We start from the raw sequence: 17,811 nt of genomic DNA, 5'->3' as shown, positions 1-17,811 counted from the left end.
ATAGCCAGAGAGCATACCATTCTGTGCTTGTTATCCGAACATAATCAGTGGCAGAAATTTGTCCAGATTCCTGCATGAATACGCAAATCTGAGAAAAGGAGCAATTTCTAGAATAGCTTCTAATTCAAGCTGAATATTTTTGAAGGAATGAGCAAGAAATCCATTGCAACTTACCACCATTATATCCCATACCAAATGCATTCTCTCCTCAATACCTAAAAATTACCAATTGCCACAGAGAAGCATTACAAAGTAGAATAGCATAAATTGGCCCCAAATAATGACTCAGAACCATACATAAATTCAAAAATTGCAGGGAACAAAATACATGATTACCATTTACACCATTTGGAATTTTTCGGAAATCATCAATCCCTAGAGCTTTCTGTGTAGAATTATACGTAGCATGATCAGTTCCTACAAGCTGCGAAATGAAAAGGTTTCATGAGAAACAAGTTCAAAGATCTCCATAAACCAATATATTAAAGGTCACGGCTTAGACAATCTGACAATCAAAAGAAAATATTCTGAATCCAAGGATATATAGTCTGCTAGTAGCACCTAGTTATAAGCCAAAATTTTGGAGACTGCATGTGTATTAAACAGATAAGAACACCAATATTCTTCCTGGCAGACTTTCTTAACTTTCATATTACTTAATACACAAAATGTTCACTCTTTCAGGTCCTAGAAGTTATGGTTGCACTATCTTCTCTAATGATGAGGTAGAAACCTGCAAAATTCCTGTCGAAAGGGCAGCTTGAAGAGCCTTGTCATGTCCAGATGCCCTAATAGGGGGACTCATGACAAACCTGAAACAAGATCATATTGTTTGAATTTCTTAAAGCTGAAAGAGTCTATCAAAAGATTGAAAAAACAATAAAAATAAAGCAAAAATGAAAGTAAAATGGTTTCTTGCTTTGCTGCAGTGACGAAGTCAGCATCCCAAAGCCCAGATTCATCAAGGGCTAACCCAGAAACTATTGGCTCTCCAATAACCCTCTGCCCTGCAGTTCAAACACAAGTAATTAATCTTCTTTAAACAATAAATCATCTAGAGAAAAGAAAAGGCATCAGGAGATCAGCATTGATAAGTTTTAGAACTGAAAGCCAACATATCGTATTTCTCTGCCTGTTTGAGTGAATGTCTATATCAGTGTCTGTGTCTATATTTCTCATTTCTTTCAACTTCAGCCTTTCTGGCCATATTGAGGAGGATGATTCTGCTATGTTAACAGCCGATGTTAAACTTATAGTCACATCCTATGACAATCATCTTTGGTGTTTTGACGTAGGACAACCACAAAAACAATAGAATAAGAGATAAAAGAAGATAAAACCCTAGGAGTCAGCACCTAAGGGTTGCTTGGAGTCAGCACCAAGCAAAACTGGAGTCGGCACCAGTAAAAGAAAACACACGTTTTTTTTTAATAATCATCAAAACTGTATTACAATAATCCCAAAAAGTGTTTAAATAGCTAACATAAAAAAACCCTAAAGAAACCCTAATTATTAAATATTTGGGCTTGCTGAAACTCAAGCCCAATGACTAATAGGCCCTAGCCATAAGGCCACAGGTTGGGCCATCTTCTTTCTCCTATACGTGCGTGTAATTGGGGGCTTGTATCTTGTGTCCGCACCAACTTGTGGCTGAAAAGGACATTATGGGAACCTGAGATATGCGGCTAAGTTCTATCACAAACCTTGCTTGTGCTGACCTTTGAGGTCCTATAATGGCCTGAACTTCTTCATTCTTCATTAAATCCAATGCTGAATAACATTTCAACAATGAAATGAATGATTTAGAAAATGGAAAATTAACACGTTGGAGCATCAACATGCCAAGAATTGTTTGTAAAAAGGTGAGGATGCAAATTCAAAAGGCTGGTGTTAATTCTGAACTAAAAACGAACCAGATTGCATGTTTAGAAGTTTGTTAGTACATAGAGGAGCAAGATTCCCCTGAATCCCTGAATGTGTTTTGTTGGTGGCTTATTTGCTGAAAATACTATAGACAAATGAAGAGTGATTTTTTGGTGCTTGTCAAGCGCACGGTATAAAGACTAGGATCTGCAGCAATTCTGAAGTTCCTAGTGCAAAGTATATTTCCCTTGACAAGATCCTAATATTAAACATCTAATTATTATGCAAAACTTATTACTTTTTTTTTCTTCATTTTTTTAAAAGTAATTAAACTTTTAATCTCAAAATTTGGGGTTATTTTCATTTTGGCCCATCAAATTTGATTCCGCATTCTAAATGGTCATTTCGTCCATGTCCATGACTAATTTGATTAAGAAATTATATTGTTTTACTGGCACTTTGTTAGGAATATGAAATAATTATTGTAATCCCTTTAGTTAGGTAATTAGCTAGTTGGTTGAAATTAGGATGAGTTAGTTAGGATTTAAGCACATGTAGCTCATTTAACACATGGCTTTATTCATAGAGCACATGTTAAATTAACTAGCTAATTATTTTGAGCTATGTAGGCCAATGACATTAGAGCTGGTTTCCTATAAATATATGATTGTAATTTAACATTAGATATCAATTGAAGAATAAAACCAACTTCTTAGTGCATTAGTGCCTCTCTCTCTCTCTCTCTATATATATATATATATGAAGGATAACTACCTCAAATTAAGTCAATTTCCCTACAATTTCCATAAATCTCCCTATAATTCCTATCCATCCCCACTAGAAACCACGAGATTCCTAACACACTTAATGGTCGGATAAGTTACAAAGCTGGTCATGAAAAGATGAATTTGATAATAATTATCACACTTTCCCTCACATGTGAGCTCAAACTCCCCCTTAAAAAGTGTAGTCCAACACATTGGATTTTTTACATTTAAAATTGGAGAGTAAAGACAATGATAGAATTCAGGAACTTATTCTAATACCATAATAAATTATCAATCATTCCAAAAGTTCAAGCTATCAGGGAAAATAGTGAATATAATCATAATTTTAACATGAATGATCATTTTGAAAATATAATCAAACTTGGTAGACCACAATGAAACTTCTCAAATTTGAGGAACCAAAATAAAAACAACAAACTTTTAGAGGTCAAAAGTGTAATTTAGTCCTTTTTTATTTTTATTTTTTGGGGGAAAAACTAATATATTAATTTTTGTACTTTTTTTCTCTTCTAGTGGGAGCCTTATACAATTCTTAATTGAGTTGCTTAGACCTAAAACAAGCTTGAGCATGTGAGCATGTCCTTAGTTACATGTGTAGAACATTTGGAAACGTACCTGCAGATACTGCAGCAATGATATCATTCCCAGAATCCTTTGTGAGGAGAGACAGTCTTGTGCTATAGTTATCATTCACAGCATAGAAGTCTGAAAGCGCCATGGACATGTAGCTCTCTGCCACTCTTCCAACTGGGGACTTCAAATCAAGAACAACTCATATTGGTATGACCTCCTTTGCCATCACCAAAGGCGGATGACCCCAGAGGCTGAGGCTGAGGCTAAGCAAGAGAAAGGATAGGAATTTAGAGAGCAGGGGCTTCTGGTTTGCCATTGTCAAACCTTTGCAAATTGGTAGCGAGAGGGGACTACTCTACACTTCATATTTGCCGTTGTCAATGTCAACTGTTTCTTGTTTGAAAATTCGGCTGACTGTTGAAGTTTGGGGCAGTGACCGTTGACTGCTTTACGTGGCCCTTTTTAATGGAAAAATATTTATTCACATGCACTTGTTCACCTGCAATATTTTACAAAAATATCAGTAATTGATGCAGGAATATTCATGTTTTAAAAATGTTCACATTTTGACTCATGAAAGATTATGTGAAAAAATAGACGTAAAATAACAGATATGTAAATATCTGAGAAACAAGGCCAAAGCTTGGGTCCATAGCGTTAAATGCGTTTGACTTAAGCAAAATTATACCCTTTGGCAGAACCACATAGTCCAAATAAACCACTTGTAAATGAATGAAATAATAATTAAAAACAAAGAAAGAAAAAAAAAAGGTGCTGCTTTGAAATCATAGATTGAAAAGTATAATTGTTACCATTCAAGCATTTTCTCAATGGTGATAGCTTGACCAAGTTGAGAGAATATCAAACATGGAAGTAAAACCAAGTTGAGAGAATATCAAACATGGAAGTAAAAGTGGAAAGACCAACTGCATTACACAAATAGTGGGAACAATGAGTTATGGTGCTCAAATTTGCTGATAGGTAAATCTAAGTTGCAGAGTAAGTTAATAATAAGTGAGTATCAGCATGACACATTCAACAACAACAACAACAACAACAACAGCAACAAGAAGCTTTAGTCTCAAAATTTTGGGGTCAACAAGTATTACCCCATTTCAAAGTTTCCTTCCACTAGCAGGCAAAATGTTGACATACTTGGAAGCCATAAGGAATCCCAAAAAGCACATTGTGAAGACCTTTGCTAGTCTAGCCTAGTCACGAAAAATAAAATATTGTAAATGAACAACTTGAACACGCAAAACTCATAATTTTATAATACACAACCAAAGACTCAAACTAAGAAAATACAAAGGAAGAGATAGATTCCATTTGAACATAATGAAAAGGTAAAGAACCCCTATTCTCCACAAAACCCTAACATTTTGGTATTGGATAGAGGAAAACAGAGCATTTTTCCAAGTCCCCAAAATGGGCAGATGGAAAAGAAGACAACGAAAGGTCAAGGTTTTTCTTTTTCAATTTTTTTAAAAATACATTAAAGTATTGCAAGCATATGTAACCAAGTGGAGAAAAATATGAGCATCCTCAATTCTCATTAAGGCATATGTGTACGGTGGAATTCTTAAAACAAAGAACAAGAAGCAACAGGTTGAAAAAAAAAATTTAAAAGAAATAAAGAAGGAAGAAGACCACATCATGAAAAATAGAAGAAAAAGAAGAAACAATGGCACAAAATGAGAAAAGAAGGACAATACCTTTCAGTTGGCCTTCACGTGGAGACAGCTCCAAACCTGCACAAATCAAAAACCCACTTGGTCAAAATGCTGTTTGGAGGAAAGGGGCAAGACCCTATTCTCTAACATTTTTTTTTTTTTTTTTTTTTTTTACCCAAATCTTTAATCATTCCCATCCTTACTAACAATATAAATCCTCAAAAATATCCTTCACTATTATTTTTGGTGGATTGATAATAATAGATGGCTTGAGAGAGGGACTAAGGAGAAATAAGAGAAAGCTACTTGCTTATGGGGGTAATTTGACACCCACTTTTGGCAACTACTTGTTTGTCAACAACCTTTTTTTTTTTTTTTTGGTAAACCAAACCACATAATATAGAGAGTCTGCGTACTTCACTTGGACCTTACAACGTGTTATCAGACGTCTATGCATGATCACATTCTCAATCTTTCATCTAAGATATATATATATATATTTTTTAAATGTAAGGAAGCCTTAATCTTTCATCTAAGATATATATTATAAATAAAAAAAGGTAAGGAAGCCCCAGACTTCCTTACAATATAGTATAAGCCAAGATGCAACCTTCATAATCATGCTTTTGCACATCAGCCTTGGCAAAGTAAAAATAATCAATCCCAATCTACAATACTATAAACCCAAAAATACATCTAACATCTCTAGAGTACCAGGATTCTCAATTTGTCATTTGAATCACCACAATTAAAATAATTCTTTTCTATTGGTAACAGGATCCAACTATTATTAGATTGCCAACTTGGCAATTTTACAGGCCAAGCTTTTGGAGGACCGCCTAATGGCCATAATTATAACATGAAATTTAACAAGTTCTTTGCAAAAATTTATCCTTTGCACGTAAAAAATGTAGACAAAAGTTGAGGAACTCAAAAGTCAAAATGACATGAGTCCAATTATACTTTTCAAAGGCCTGCTTGTCATCTAATATAGGCAGCCATCCACACACGCATAAGAAATTACTCCGAGGAAAGAGTGACCACTTAAAGCAGCCATCCACTCACACAGAGATTATATATATATATATATATATATAAAATGATACTACCAACAAAAGCATGAAGACCAACCATTTAAACGGATTGCTTCACAAATCTCCACCAATAAGACAAACTTTCTCATATTGGCCAAAAAATAGTTTCAAATGTATATGTGGCTGAATTCAACTTTTTTTTTTCTTCTAAATTTTTCTAGTGAAAACGCAGAGCAGATATACTGGAGTCTTTTTTTTTATACAGATATATATCAGCTTTAAGGACCTTAAAACACTTCAGCCAACTAAAAGAGGTTTTAACTCCATGCACAACCACTGACCCAAATACTCCACCAATAACCCCACAGATCGCCAAGTACACAAAAACAAGCCCAAAGGCATAAGGGTCTTTCCCTTCAACAACTCATAGCTCTTTTTCATAGCAGAAAACCCATAAATGGGTTCCAACACAGAAACCACGCTAGCCAAGTGCCATAGTGCAGTGATATAGACATGAACAAAAAGAAAGAGTACGAACAAACCATAACAAAATGCCGCCTAAACACAAAAATTAAAATATGCATCACAAAAATTAAATTACTTCACCAAATCCAAACCCAAATTTCACAAAAATCATTAAAAATAAAATAAAATAAAGTATCTACATATTACACCACAAAATCCAAACCCAAATTTTACAAAAATCAAAATTGAAAATTAAATAAATAACCTAATGTTAAGTATCCAAATCCAAACCCAAAATTTCACAATAATCAAAACAAAAAATCAAATAAATAACTTACCAAGCAAAATCGGAATGGGTATGGGTATGGGTATGGTGAGGAAAAATGAATGGGTATGGGGGTGGTAAGGGGAGAGAGGGAGAAAGGATATTGTGGTGAGGGAGAGAGAGCCGATGGGTATCGGTTGACAGTAGAGAGATCGAGGAGGAGAGGAGTCCATGGCTGGGCTCGACCTCGTCGGCGTCGTCGCTGGGCTGGGCTCTGCTCGTCAGCGCCGGCGGGTTGTGTGTGTGTGAATGTGAGAGGCCGTGTGAGATAGAGAGAGAGAAAATGAGAGAGTTTTGTGAGTAAAAAACTTGGACGAAATGGGTAACTAACCATAAAATTCTAACAATATAATTAGTTGTCAACGTTTTCAAACTATATTTTTTTTTAGCACCTCGAGTTTCAAAAACTCGATTTTGGCACATAACTCGAGTCTTTGAGACTCGATTTTTATGGCCTAATCATATCTGATGTGGCATATTTTTCCACGTGGCGACCACATGGAAATCGAGTTTCTTAGACTCGATTTCTAACAAAAAAAAAAATAAAAAATATTCTAAGTCTATGCACTGAAATACCCAAAAACAAATTTCAAAAACTTCAAACGCATCATTCTCGATCCAAACTCAGATCAGAGGGAGAGAAAGAGAAAGAGCTCAGAGGGAGAGACAGAGAAAGAGCTTAGAGGGAGAGAAAGCCTCACCAGAACTCAGATCAGAGGGAGAGAAAGAGAAAGAGCTCAGATCAGAGGGAGAGAGCCTCACCAGCCAGGCGCGGCTGGGACAGGCGCTGGGCGGCGCGCGCCGGGCTCGTGCGCGGCCTGGGGCTCGCGCGTGGCCTGGGCCTCGCGCGCCTGGCCTCAGGCTCGCGCGAGGCCTGGGCCTCCGCGCGGGCTCAGGCTCGCGCGCTGCCGGGCTCGCGCGAGGCCTGGGCCCCTGGGTTGCGCGCGGTGGTCCGATCTGATCTCTCCTTCTGGTTTTTTTTCTTTTTTCTTTTTTCTCTGGGTTCTTCTCATTCTGTGTTTTTTTTTTTTCTCCGGGTTGTTCTCTGTTATGGTTCCTCTCTTATTTGGTTATATTTATTTGGAAATCGAGTCTAAGAAACTCGATTTCCATGTGGTCACCACGTGGAAAAATATGCCACATCAAATATGATTAGGCCATAAAAATCGAGTCTCAAAGACTCGAGTTATGTGCCAAAATCGAGTTTTTGAAACTCGAGGTGCTAAAAAAATATATAGTTTGAAAACGTTGACAACTAATTATATTGTTAGGATTTTATGGTTAATTACCCATTTTGTCCTAAAAACTTTGTGTGACAAATGAAACTTTTGTCAGTTTGTGTGGGAAATGAAAATGTAAGTGGGAAAATTTTTTTGGAGAATTTTGTGCGGGAAAGGAAAAAAAATTGAGGGGAAATTTTCTTCCTAATACCCCTGTTCTTTATCTTTTCATTTTCGCCGCTCAAATACCCAACTCCTCGTACCTATTTCTTGAGCAGTGAAATAGTCATAGCATTTGGTTAAGAGCCCATTTGGATAGGCGTTTTCTTGGAGCAAAATGCGCGATTTGATTCAAAACGCAATTTACACAATCGTTTGGAAAAGTTGTTTCAGCTAAATCACATTTAGAAATCGCACAAATCTGCGGTTTCAAAGAAGTAGTATCTAATTGCATTTTCAATATCGAGCAAATAAAACGTTTTCGCAACGCTATTTTTTTCATTCAAAAAACCAAATAGCTGGCTATATTATCCAATGTGAGTGATACCCAGCAGAAAGAAAGAGAAAAATGAAAGAAAAATAAACAATAGCTTTGCAAAATGAAGTTAGAATCACCTCTTCTTCAAGACTTCGACTTCATTATTCTTCACATTTTTCTTTTACCATCTTCTTCTTTAAGGACTCAACGATGACCGATTTGCTTCTTCTGTTTTGTTACTTGACTTACTTTGTTCTCTACACTCCACTTTTGAATTTTTTTTTCCATTTAACAATAAATATAAAAAAAAAAATTTAGTTAGTTGTCACGTTTCAAAACAATGTTGAAAACTAGCATCTCGAGTGTCTAAAACTCGAGTTTCAAGATAAAACTCGAGTTTTTAAGTCTCGATTTGTAAGTGGATGGGTCCGAATTGGAAAAAATCCATGTAGAAATCGAGTTTTGAAGACTCGAGTTCCAAAAAACGCCGCTATAGGGATTTGAAACGTCACTATAGAACTTAAAAACGCCATTATAGGGCTCTCTGAACTTGGATGGGCACTTATAAAAATTTTTTGCAGAAAAACGCCGCTAAGGATTTAAAACGTTACTATAGAACTTAAAAAACGCCACTATAGGAGCCATCGCAATAAATATTATTTTGCATAGAACTCGAGTTTCTAAAACTCGAAATCTATGTGACATTTTCATCAGCAAAACACTCGCAAAGCAAGTCTTTGAGACTCGATTTTTAATATAGATCTCGAGTTTTTAAAACTTGAGATGCTATTTTTCTTAATTCTTACAAATATTACCTAACTTACTACTTACTTCTCCCACACACAGTTACTCTGCCCATTCCCCCCCTCCACTCTTCCCTGGTCTTTCCTTTTGCTTTTTCAATGTAAATGCTGAGTAACTTTATATGCTTGGTCCAAATAGTAAACTTGCTTTTGATTTTCTCAAAGCATCAGAAGATATTTTGAATTGGTGTCACCAATATTTTGACACGTGTGACTAGCATTTATTAAGTTTGGTGAGTGTTGAATTATTTAATAGTTTTCACTTTTATATATTTATGTTGATGACTCCATCGAGTTTGTTGTGTTTGTGAATTACAGATGACTTGGGTGAAAATCAAAAGCAACTAAACTATCTATTATTATTTATTAAATAATTCAACTAAAAACAACTATCTATTTTTTCTCCAAAAAAGCTATCTATTGAGTATTTATTAAATAGATAAACTATCTATTATTATTAAAACTAGTATGTAACTCCGTGCTATCGCACGGGACTGGTTAATTGTAATGATGCTATTGGCCAATTTTTTTGTTTTTGTTTTTGTTTTGTTTTTGTTTTTTTGGGTTTATCACACAAATGATAGAATTAAATCAAACGATGAAAAATATATATTGAATTTTATTATTTACGCAATGCTATTGGTCTTCTTTTTTTTTTTGGTTTATCATACATAGGATAACATTAGATAAAATAATGAATAAAAAAAGAGAATGTTGCATTTTATTATTTAAAATATATAAAGGGACATTAATGGAACTTTCTTTAAAAGTTTCTAATAAAATTGGACATGAATAGCGTATTGGAATCAGAAGTGTGTTGCAATTCACAGTTTTTAGTAGAGATGCCATCAGATAGCACTTTTCCCCTATAGACATGTCTAATACACTGTCCTTGAGTTTATTTTGAGTACGTTTCAAGCCGAAGTCAATATTGTTGTCTCTTTTAACGCTTCAAATTGCCATTAATCAGTTTCACAAAATTAAAATTTACAGAACATTTTACCTTCTTGTTTTTTCAACATCCGAAGTTAAATGTTTCTATTAAAATCCAAAAGTTTACATAACTAAAAATCATATATACATATCTTTCATCAATTGTTAATAGCTCTACAATCTATGTATGCACCAAAAGCAATGACTAACTAGAAAGAAGAGAAAGATTACATGTTAGCATAAACTATCACTTCCAAAAGCATCATTAATCAAAGATTAAAATGAAACTATAATTCAAAATAATTCCAGCCGTTGCCTTTGTCCCAAATTGTAAGCTTCAATCTTCTCCCACCAATTGTGAGCAACTTAATCTCAAAATCCACACCTGAAAATGATTAAAACAATAATCTTGCAAAATTGTGATGATAAGATGTTTATCTTGGTAGATTCAGTTTCCACATTGAGCATTATAAATGGAGGTAACTTAACACCAACATTTAAAAATCAAATTGGACACATAGCACAAAATTAAACTACAATTAGAAATTAATTTGATTCGATTTGAATTCTAAAATTGAACTTCAACTTAATATAATATATATGATTATATTTTTGTCCACTTTTAACAAATTAACAAAATCTTAATCCAGACACACTAAAAACTATTAAAAAATAAGAACTGATCATTGAGCTTAGAATCTTCTTGGAGGCTCCAATGAAGTGCTAATGTATGAGAGTGTGAAGTAAGGAAGAGTGGGATTGAATATTGTGTTTGAACCCGGCCTTGCTCTGAGAAATCCGTAAGGAGGAGAGGGTAGTGTGTGGATCTAGTTAGTAGAGGTTGAGAGAGGAGGAGACATGGGATGACGATATGAAATTAAGAGGACATGATGTTTTACTTTTATAGTATTTCTCGTTGAACTCCTTGGTTCTAGTTGTGGGATTAGAAGAGCTCCAGACTCTATTGAGATCACCCATAAAAGTGTGCAGGTGAGATGTTCTTGCTTAGGCCAATGAGTATCATCATTGTGATTTTCTTGGTTTCTGTGTTAAATGTTAATGCATAATTTATTTGGACACACAAATTAGAAAATTTAAATAAGATACATGACACAAAATTGGAGTCCAATTTATAATCTCCATAAAAGTGTGCAGGTGAGATGTTCTTACTTAGACTAATGAACATTATCATTATGGTTTTCTTGGCTTCCATGTTAAATGTTAATGCATCATTTATTTGGGTACAAAAATTAGAAAATTTAGATAAAATACATGACACAAAATTGGAGTCAAATTTATAGTCTAATTAGATTTTTTTTTTTGAGTTTTGGTTAGGACAAGTGGCACAAAATTGATAATCCAATTGAAATCTAATTGGATATTCTCTCTACTTCACCTATTATTATATATATAGATGAGCTAACATTTTTAAGTTTTTAACTAAAGTTTAGCATATTAATTAAGATATAGACTTATACTTATAAATATTTTTAATAAATTATATGGATTTTGACTAATGAACTTATAAATAAGTAAATAAATAGTTATATATTTATATATATATATATATATATAAAATTAGCGGTAATCTCAAAATTGTACACCGGTATTAATCGGTACCGAAATATTTCATTTATTTGACAAAACCAAAACAGTCTCCGGTACGATATTGATTCCTTTTGTTTTTGGTCCCTATGAAAAATGCGTTCCATTTTGATCCTTACTGTCATCTCACTGATGAAAATTGCTTACATGACAAATGAAGTGCATTGTTTGCATACTAAATGCTAACACGACCATTAAAAAAATGGTCTTAAGACCATTGGACTTGATGAAATTCATATTCAAATCTTGATCAATAGGATTGAAGAGTATGGTGACATACTGATGTTGGTGAAATTTTAGACCAATTAGATAGTCAAATTGAGTAAACATAACCATACAAGTACACAACACATGTCCATCATACGCCATACTTAGATTTGAAATCTAAGCGTTAGATTTGAAGAGTATAATGAAAGGTTAATTCTAGTAAATTATGATCACAATCAAACGATTAGATTTAGTGAAATGCCCATCAAAGTTGGTCAAACTTGATCAAACTTAATAGATGGTCCCAATACCACTGGACTTGGTGAAATTCATATTCAAAACTTGATCATTAGGATTGAAGAGTATGGTGAAATATTGATGTGAGAGACCCCTGAAGGAGAAGGGGGTTGGAAAAAATAAAGAAAGAACACTGTAGCAAAACAGAATTACACTTGTAATCAGTTCCATTGATCTATGCAAATATTTGCCTCCTCGAACAATGCATTCATCCAATCTTACGTGCTTTGTTGTTGCATGATTGTCCTTCAAATCCATCCTAGCTATTGTTAGATTCACTAAGACCCAGTTCTTTGACCCACTATCTACAAGTTTATTGTATTGGGCTCATTAACCCACAATCGCATACATATTGGGCTTGGGCTGTAAACCGTGCCCCTACATTACTCATATATGACATATTATATTATGTAATAATGATTTTGAGAATGTACATTATATGATTTTGAATCAATAGTTTGATATAGTATAATATTATGTGATGCAGATCTAGGTATATAAATGCCTACTTGAAAATATATCTTGGATATATATGTAAAAAATATATATAAAATCGAGTCTTCCAAAGGTTCTTTAGATAAACTTGAATACAAAAATTTAATTAGCAATTTTGCATCTAGAAAAACAGGAGTAAGGCACATGAAACATATATTTTTAGTAAAAAAAAATTAATATTTAAATATATAAAAAAGTTCATTGTTGCAATATTGAACCTCAAAATGCATAAAGCTGGCTTAATAGAAAAAAAATACGTTTCTCTTGACAAGATACTAACATTAGAAATGTTATTACCATGCTTAATTCAAGAAAAAAGAAAAAAGAAAAAGAAATGTTATTACCATGCAACAGTTTCAGCCTTGAAGGCCACACTATCCTAATATGCTATGTAATGTAAAACTTTCCTGACTTTTTGGATGAATTATATAGAAAAAATTTAGTACCACAAATTAACTCACAACTTCTTACTACAACAATAATGTGATAGTGTGAGTGATAAAGAAAAAATGAGAAGTTTATATATAAGCGATAGATAATTATTTGCAGTTTGCCAAGTTAGAGTTGTAACAAAGAATCTGTAAAATAGTTTGTGTTCTTAAAATAACTTGAATTATATATATTGCGTCGGCAAGAATTTTTTTTAAAAAACAAAAACACATGGCATTTCATAAGCTACCTGTAGACGCTGCAGTAATGACATCATCCCCAGAATCCTTTCCGAAGAGAGTGAGTCTAGGGCGATAGTTATGATTCACTGCATAAAAGTTAGAGCGAGCCATGGACATGTAGCTCTCTGCCACCCTTCCCAAATCAAGAACCACGCCTACTGGTTTGACCTCCTTTGCGACATTAAGAGCATCTGTAGTAGAAGTTGCAAAAATTACGTCATTTTACCGCACTAAAAATTTACTTTATTATTTTACCACATTATTTTATAATATCTCATTTATCAGATATTCTATATTTTTACCACTTCATTTAAATATTATTTTTTTAATTCTTATTTTATTATTTCTTTATTATTTGTTCCTAATGGTAATATTTGTTCCTAAACAATCATATTTTCAAATTTTCTTATTCTTAAACATTTTAAAAAAAAATAAAAAAACTTAGAACCCGTCACCTTATAAATATTTTTAATAAATTATATGGATTTTGACTAATGAACTTATAAATAAGTAAATAAATAGTTATATATTTATATATATATATATATATATAAAATTAGCGGTAATCTCAAAATTGTACACCGGTATTAATCGGTACCGAAATATTTCATTTATTTGACAAAACCAAAACAGTCTCCGGTACGATATTGATTCCTTTTGTTTTTGGTCCCTATGAAAAATGCGTTCCATTTTGATCCTTACTGTCATCTCACTGATGAAAATTGCTTACATGACAAATGAAGTGCATTGTTTGCATACTAAATGCTAACACGACCATTAAAAAAATGGTCTTAAGACCATTGGACTTGATGAAATTCATATTCAAATCTTGATCAATAGGATTGAAGAGTATGGTGACATACTGATGTTGGTGAAATTTTAGACCAATTAGATAGTCAAATTGAGTAAACATAACCATACAAGTACACAACACATGTCCATCATACGCCATACTTAGATTTGAAATCTAAGCGTTAGATTTGAAGAGTATAATGAAAGGTTAATTCTAGTAAATTATGATCACAATCAAACGATTAGATTTAGTGAAATGCCCATCAAAGTTGGTCAAACTTGATCAAACTTAATAGATGGTCCCAATACCACTGGACTTGGTGAAATTCATATTCAAAACTTGATCATTAGGATTGAAGAGTATGGTGAAATATTGATGTGAGAGACCCCTGAAGGAGAAGGGGGTTGGAAAAAATAAAGAAAGAACACTGTAGCAAAACAGAATTACACTTGTAATCAGTTCCATTGATCTATGCAAATATTTGCCTCCTCGAACAATGCATTCATCCAATCTTACGTGCTTTGTTGTTGCATGATTGTCCTTCAAATCCATCCTAGCTATTGTTAGATTCACTAAGACCCAGTTCTTTGACCCACTATCTACAAGTTTATTGTATTGGGCTCATTAACCCACAATCGCATACATATTGGGCTTGGGCTGTAAACCGTGCCCCTACATTACTCATATATGACATATTATATTATGTAATAATGATTTTGAGAATGTACATTATATGATTTTGAATCAATAGTTTGATATAGTATAATATTATGTGATGCAGATCTAGGTATATAAATGCCTACTTGAAAATATATCTTGGATATATATGTAAAAAATATATATAAAATCGAGTCTTCCAAAGGTTCTTTAGATAAACTTGAATACAAAAATTTAATTAGCAATTTTGCATCTAGAAAAACAGGAGTAAGGCACATGAAACATATATTTTTAGTAAAAAAAAATTAATATTTAAATATATAAAAAAGTTCATTGTTGCAATATTGAACCTCAAAATGCATAAAGCTGGCTTAATAGAAAAAAAATACGTTTCTCTTGACAAGATACTAACATTAGAAATGTTATTACCATGCTTAATTCAAGAAAAAAGAAAAAAGAAAAAGAAATGTTATTACCATGCAACAGTTTCAGCCTTGAAGGCCACACTATCCTAATATGCTATGTAATGTAAAACTTTCCTGACTTTTTGGATGAATTATATAGAAAAAATTTAGTACCACAAATTAACTCACAACTTCTTACTACAACAATAATGTGATAGTGTGAGTGATAAAGAAAAAATGAGAAGTTTATATATAAGCGATAGATAATTATTTGCAGTTTGCCAAGTTAGAGTTGTAACAAAGAATCTGTAAAATAGTTTGTGTTCTTAAAATAACTTGAATTATATATATTGCGTCGGCAAGAATTTTTTTTAAAAAACAAAAACACATGGCATTTCATAAGCTACCTGTAGACGCTGCAGTAATGACATCATCCCCAGAATCCTTTCCGAAGAGAGTGAGTCTAGGGCGATAGTTATGATTCACTGCATAAAAGTTAGAGCGAGCCATGGACATGTAGCTCTCTGCCACCCTTCCCAAATCAAGAACCACGCCTACTGGTTTGACCTCCTTTGCGACATTAAGAGCATCTGTAGTAGAAGTTGCAAAAATTACGTCATTTTACCGCACTAAAAATTTACTTTATTATTTTACCACATTATTTTATAATATCTCATTTATCAGATATTCTATATTTTTACCACTTCATTTAAATATTATTTTTTTAATTCTTATTTTATTATTTCTTTATTATTTGTTCCTAATGGTAATATTTGTTCCTAAACAATCATATTTTCAAATTTTCTTATTCTTAAACATTTTAAAAAAAAATAAAAAAACTTAGAACCCGTCACCTTCAAAAAAAAAAAAAAGAGAGAAGAAGGCACATCCAAATATCAATATCATCCGAATATCAATATCAATATCATTGTAAAACATCAAAAGATAAGCAATTCATCATTGTCATATCAAAATCAATAGCTAAATCCAAATCTTTGTTTATAAAGTAATAATTGCAATTACACATCCAAATCCCCAAAAACCAAAACAAAACAAGAAAAGTTTTTTTGTCAATACAAGAAGGGAATTACAGCTTTTCTTCCCTTGGGATAATCCTCCCCAAAATAGTTTGGACAACTCACAAGCTTAAACAAACCTCCTCTTGGTTGAGCCCAAATACATACAAAAATCAAAGATGCATTGTTTTGCTTCTAGTGTGGCTAAATATATGATGACCTTAGTTGAGCCCAACCTCAGCTCTAGGCCTGAAAGCTTTTAATGGGCTCAGCCTAGATCAAATTCCAATAAATCTCACTCAAATATTTTATGGCCAAACAAGTGGGTTTCTGCCACCATGAGAAATGTTAATGCACTTCAAGATAAATTATGCTATTATAGTTGCATATTTCTAATGATGGGAAATGCCTCCAGCTTCAAAATCAAGATTTACATAAAATACAAAAAAAAAAAAAAAAAAAGAGAAATAAAATGTAGTAAAAATCTAATTTGAGAGATATTTGATAAAGAATCTTTCAATGATGCTAAAAAAGGGGCCAAAACAGATTCTCCATTCTTAAAAGGAAGAGGCCCAAGCCAAAAGATGTGGCTCAAATAGGAAGATTTATTGAAATCTGCAAGTAAAGAAGTAGAAGACTCTTCGAATTCAAGTATAGCTATCTTTAAAATGGCCAAAACCTTGATTTTCTCCATTGTGTTTACTTTTCAACACCAATCAAGGAACTTTTGAACTCACAAGAAGCTTCAAAAGGAAACATAGATTACACACGCACACATACACTCTAATCATTCAAGCACCCTAACTGTAATATATGTTTAGTTGTCCATATTTTGACTGAGAAGAACCTTCACTAACCCAACTTTTATATGTACCATACCATCACAATACTATGTACCATAAAATTGAGTTCATCATTTCATAAATCCAAAACCCAAAAAAAAAAAAAAAAAAAAAGCTAACAATTTATAAATAAAGCAAACAAACAAACAAAAAGGCATGGCAAAAAAGACAGATAACCAAACAAATCACAAAATCTTTCAAAACCCACAATTTTTTCAGATTCATTCAAACAAATGCCCAACAAATCTAGAGCAAAAATAGAAGCATGCATCAGTTTTTCAAATTGAGAAGTAAAAAAATTGGGCTTACATTACTGAGATTAAACAGCGAATCGACAATGGTAGAGAGGATTTCGGCGACTCTGAGAACAGCGAATCGACGCCAAGAATTGATTCAAAGAGCCTACTCTCTGATGAGACGAAAGGACTCAGTCAGTTCACCGGGATATAGAATAGAGAGGAGAGACCCATAACCCAGACCCACAACCTAGAGACCTACACCCAGGCCAATCACAATCGAAAATCACAACCAGACCCACAATCAGAAATCACAACCACAACCCAGACCTACAACCAGACCCACGCCGATAGAACAGAAAGGAGAGAGCGAACAAAAGGGGAAAAAAACCCGGTGAAGGATATTGATCAGTGATGGTAGAGAGGAAATCGG

General features: G+C 33.4%; 1 protein-coding gene, 1 long non-coding RNA gene and 1 pseudogene across 2 annotated transcripts in view; all 3 read right to left on the bottom strand.

Moving 5' to 3' along the window:
- The window catches only part of LOC112025248 (glutamate receptor 2.8-like), an 11,581-nt pseudogene extending 7,871 nt beyond the window's left edge, over positions 1-3,710 (bottom strand).
- A 291-nt stretch (positions 3,711-4,001) lies between these two features.
- Positions 4,002-6,950, bottom strand: LOC136066638 (uncharacterized). Its single transcript, XR_010628144.1, has 4 exons — positions 6,735-6,950; positions 4,940-4,975; positions 4,334-4,435; positions 4,002-4,150 (listed from the first exon to the last, which is right to left on the bottom strand). It is a non-coding gene; the product is annotated as an uncharacterized LOC136066638 (long non-coding RNA).
- Positions 6,951-13,427: 6,477 nt separating this feature from the next.
- LOC136066628 (uncharacterized) overlaps positions 13,428-17,811 on the bottom strand; it is a 33,049-nt gene continuing 28,665 nt past the window's right edge. The window contains exons 5-6 of the mRNA XM_065771279.1: positions 15,692-15,874; positions 13,428-13,621 (exon numbers count right to left, since the gene is read on the bottom strand). Of these exons, the coding sequence (XP_065627351.1) occupies positions 13,428-13,621; positions 15,692-15,874 (377 nt within the window). The remainder of the gene's footprint in view (positions 13,622-15,691; positions 15,875-17,811) is intronic.

Source organism: Quercus suber, unplaced genomic scaffold (assembly GCF_002906115.3).
Source record: "Quercus suber isolate HL8 unplaced genomic scaffold, Cork oak 2.0 scaffold_41, whole genome shotgun sequence".
In the NCBI taxonomy this organism is placed as follows: Eukaryota; Viridiplantae; Streptophyta; class Magnoliopsida; order Fagales; family Fagaceae; genus Quercus; species Quercus suber.
This window is presented reverse-complemented; position numbering and strand designations above follow the sequence as displayed.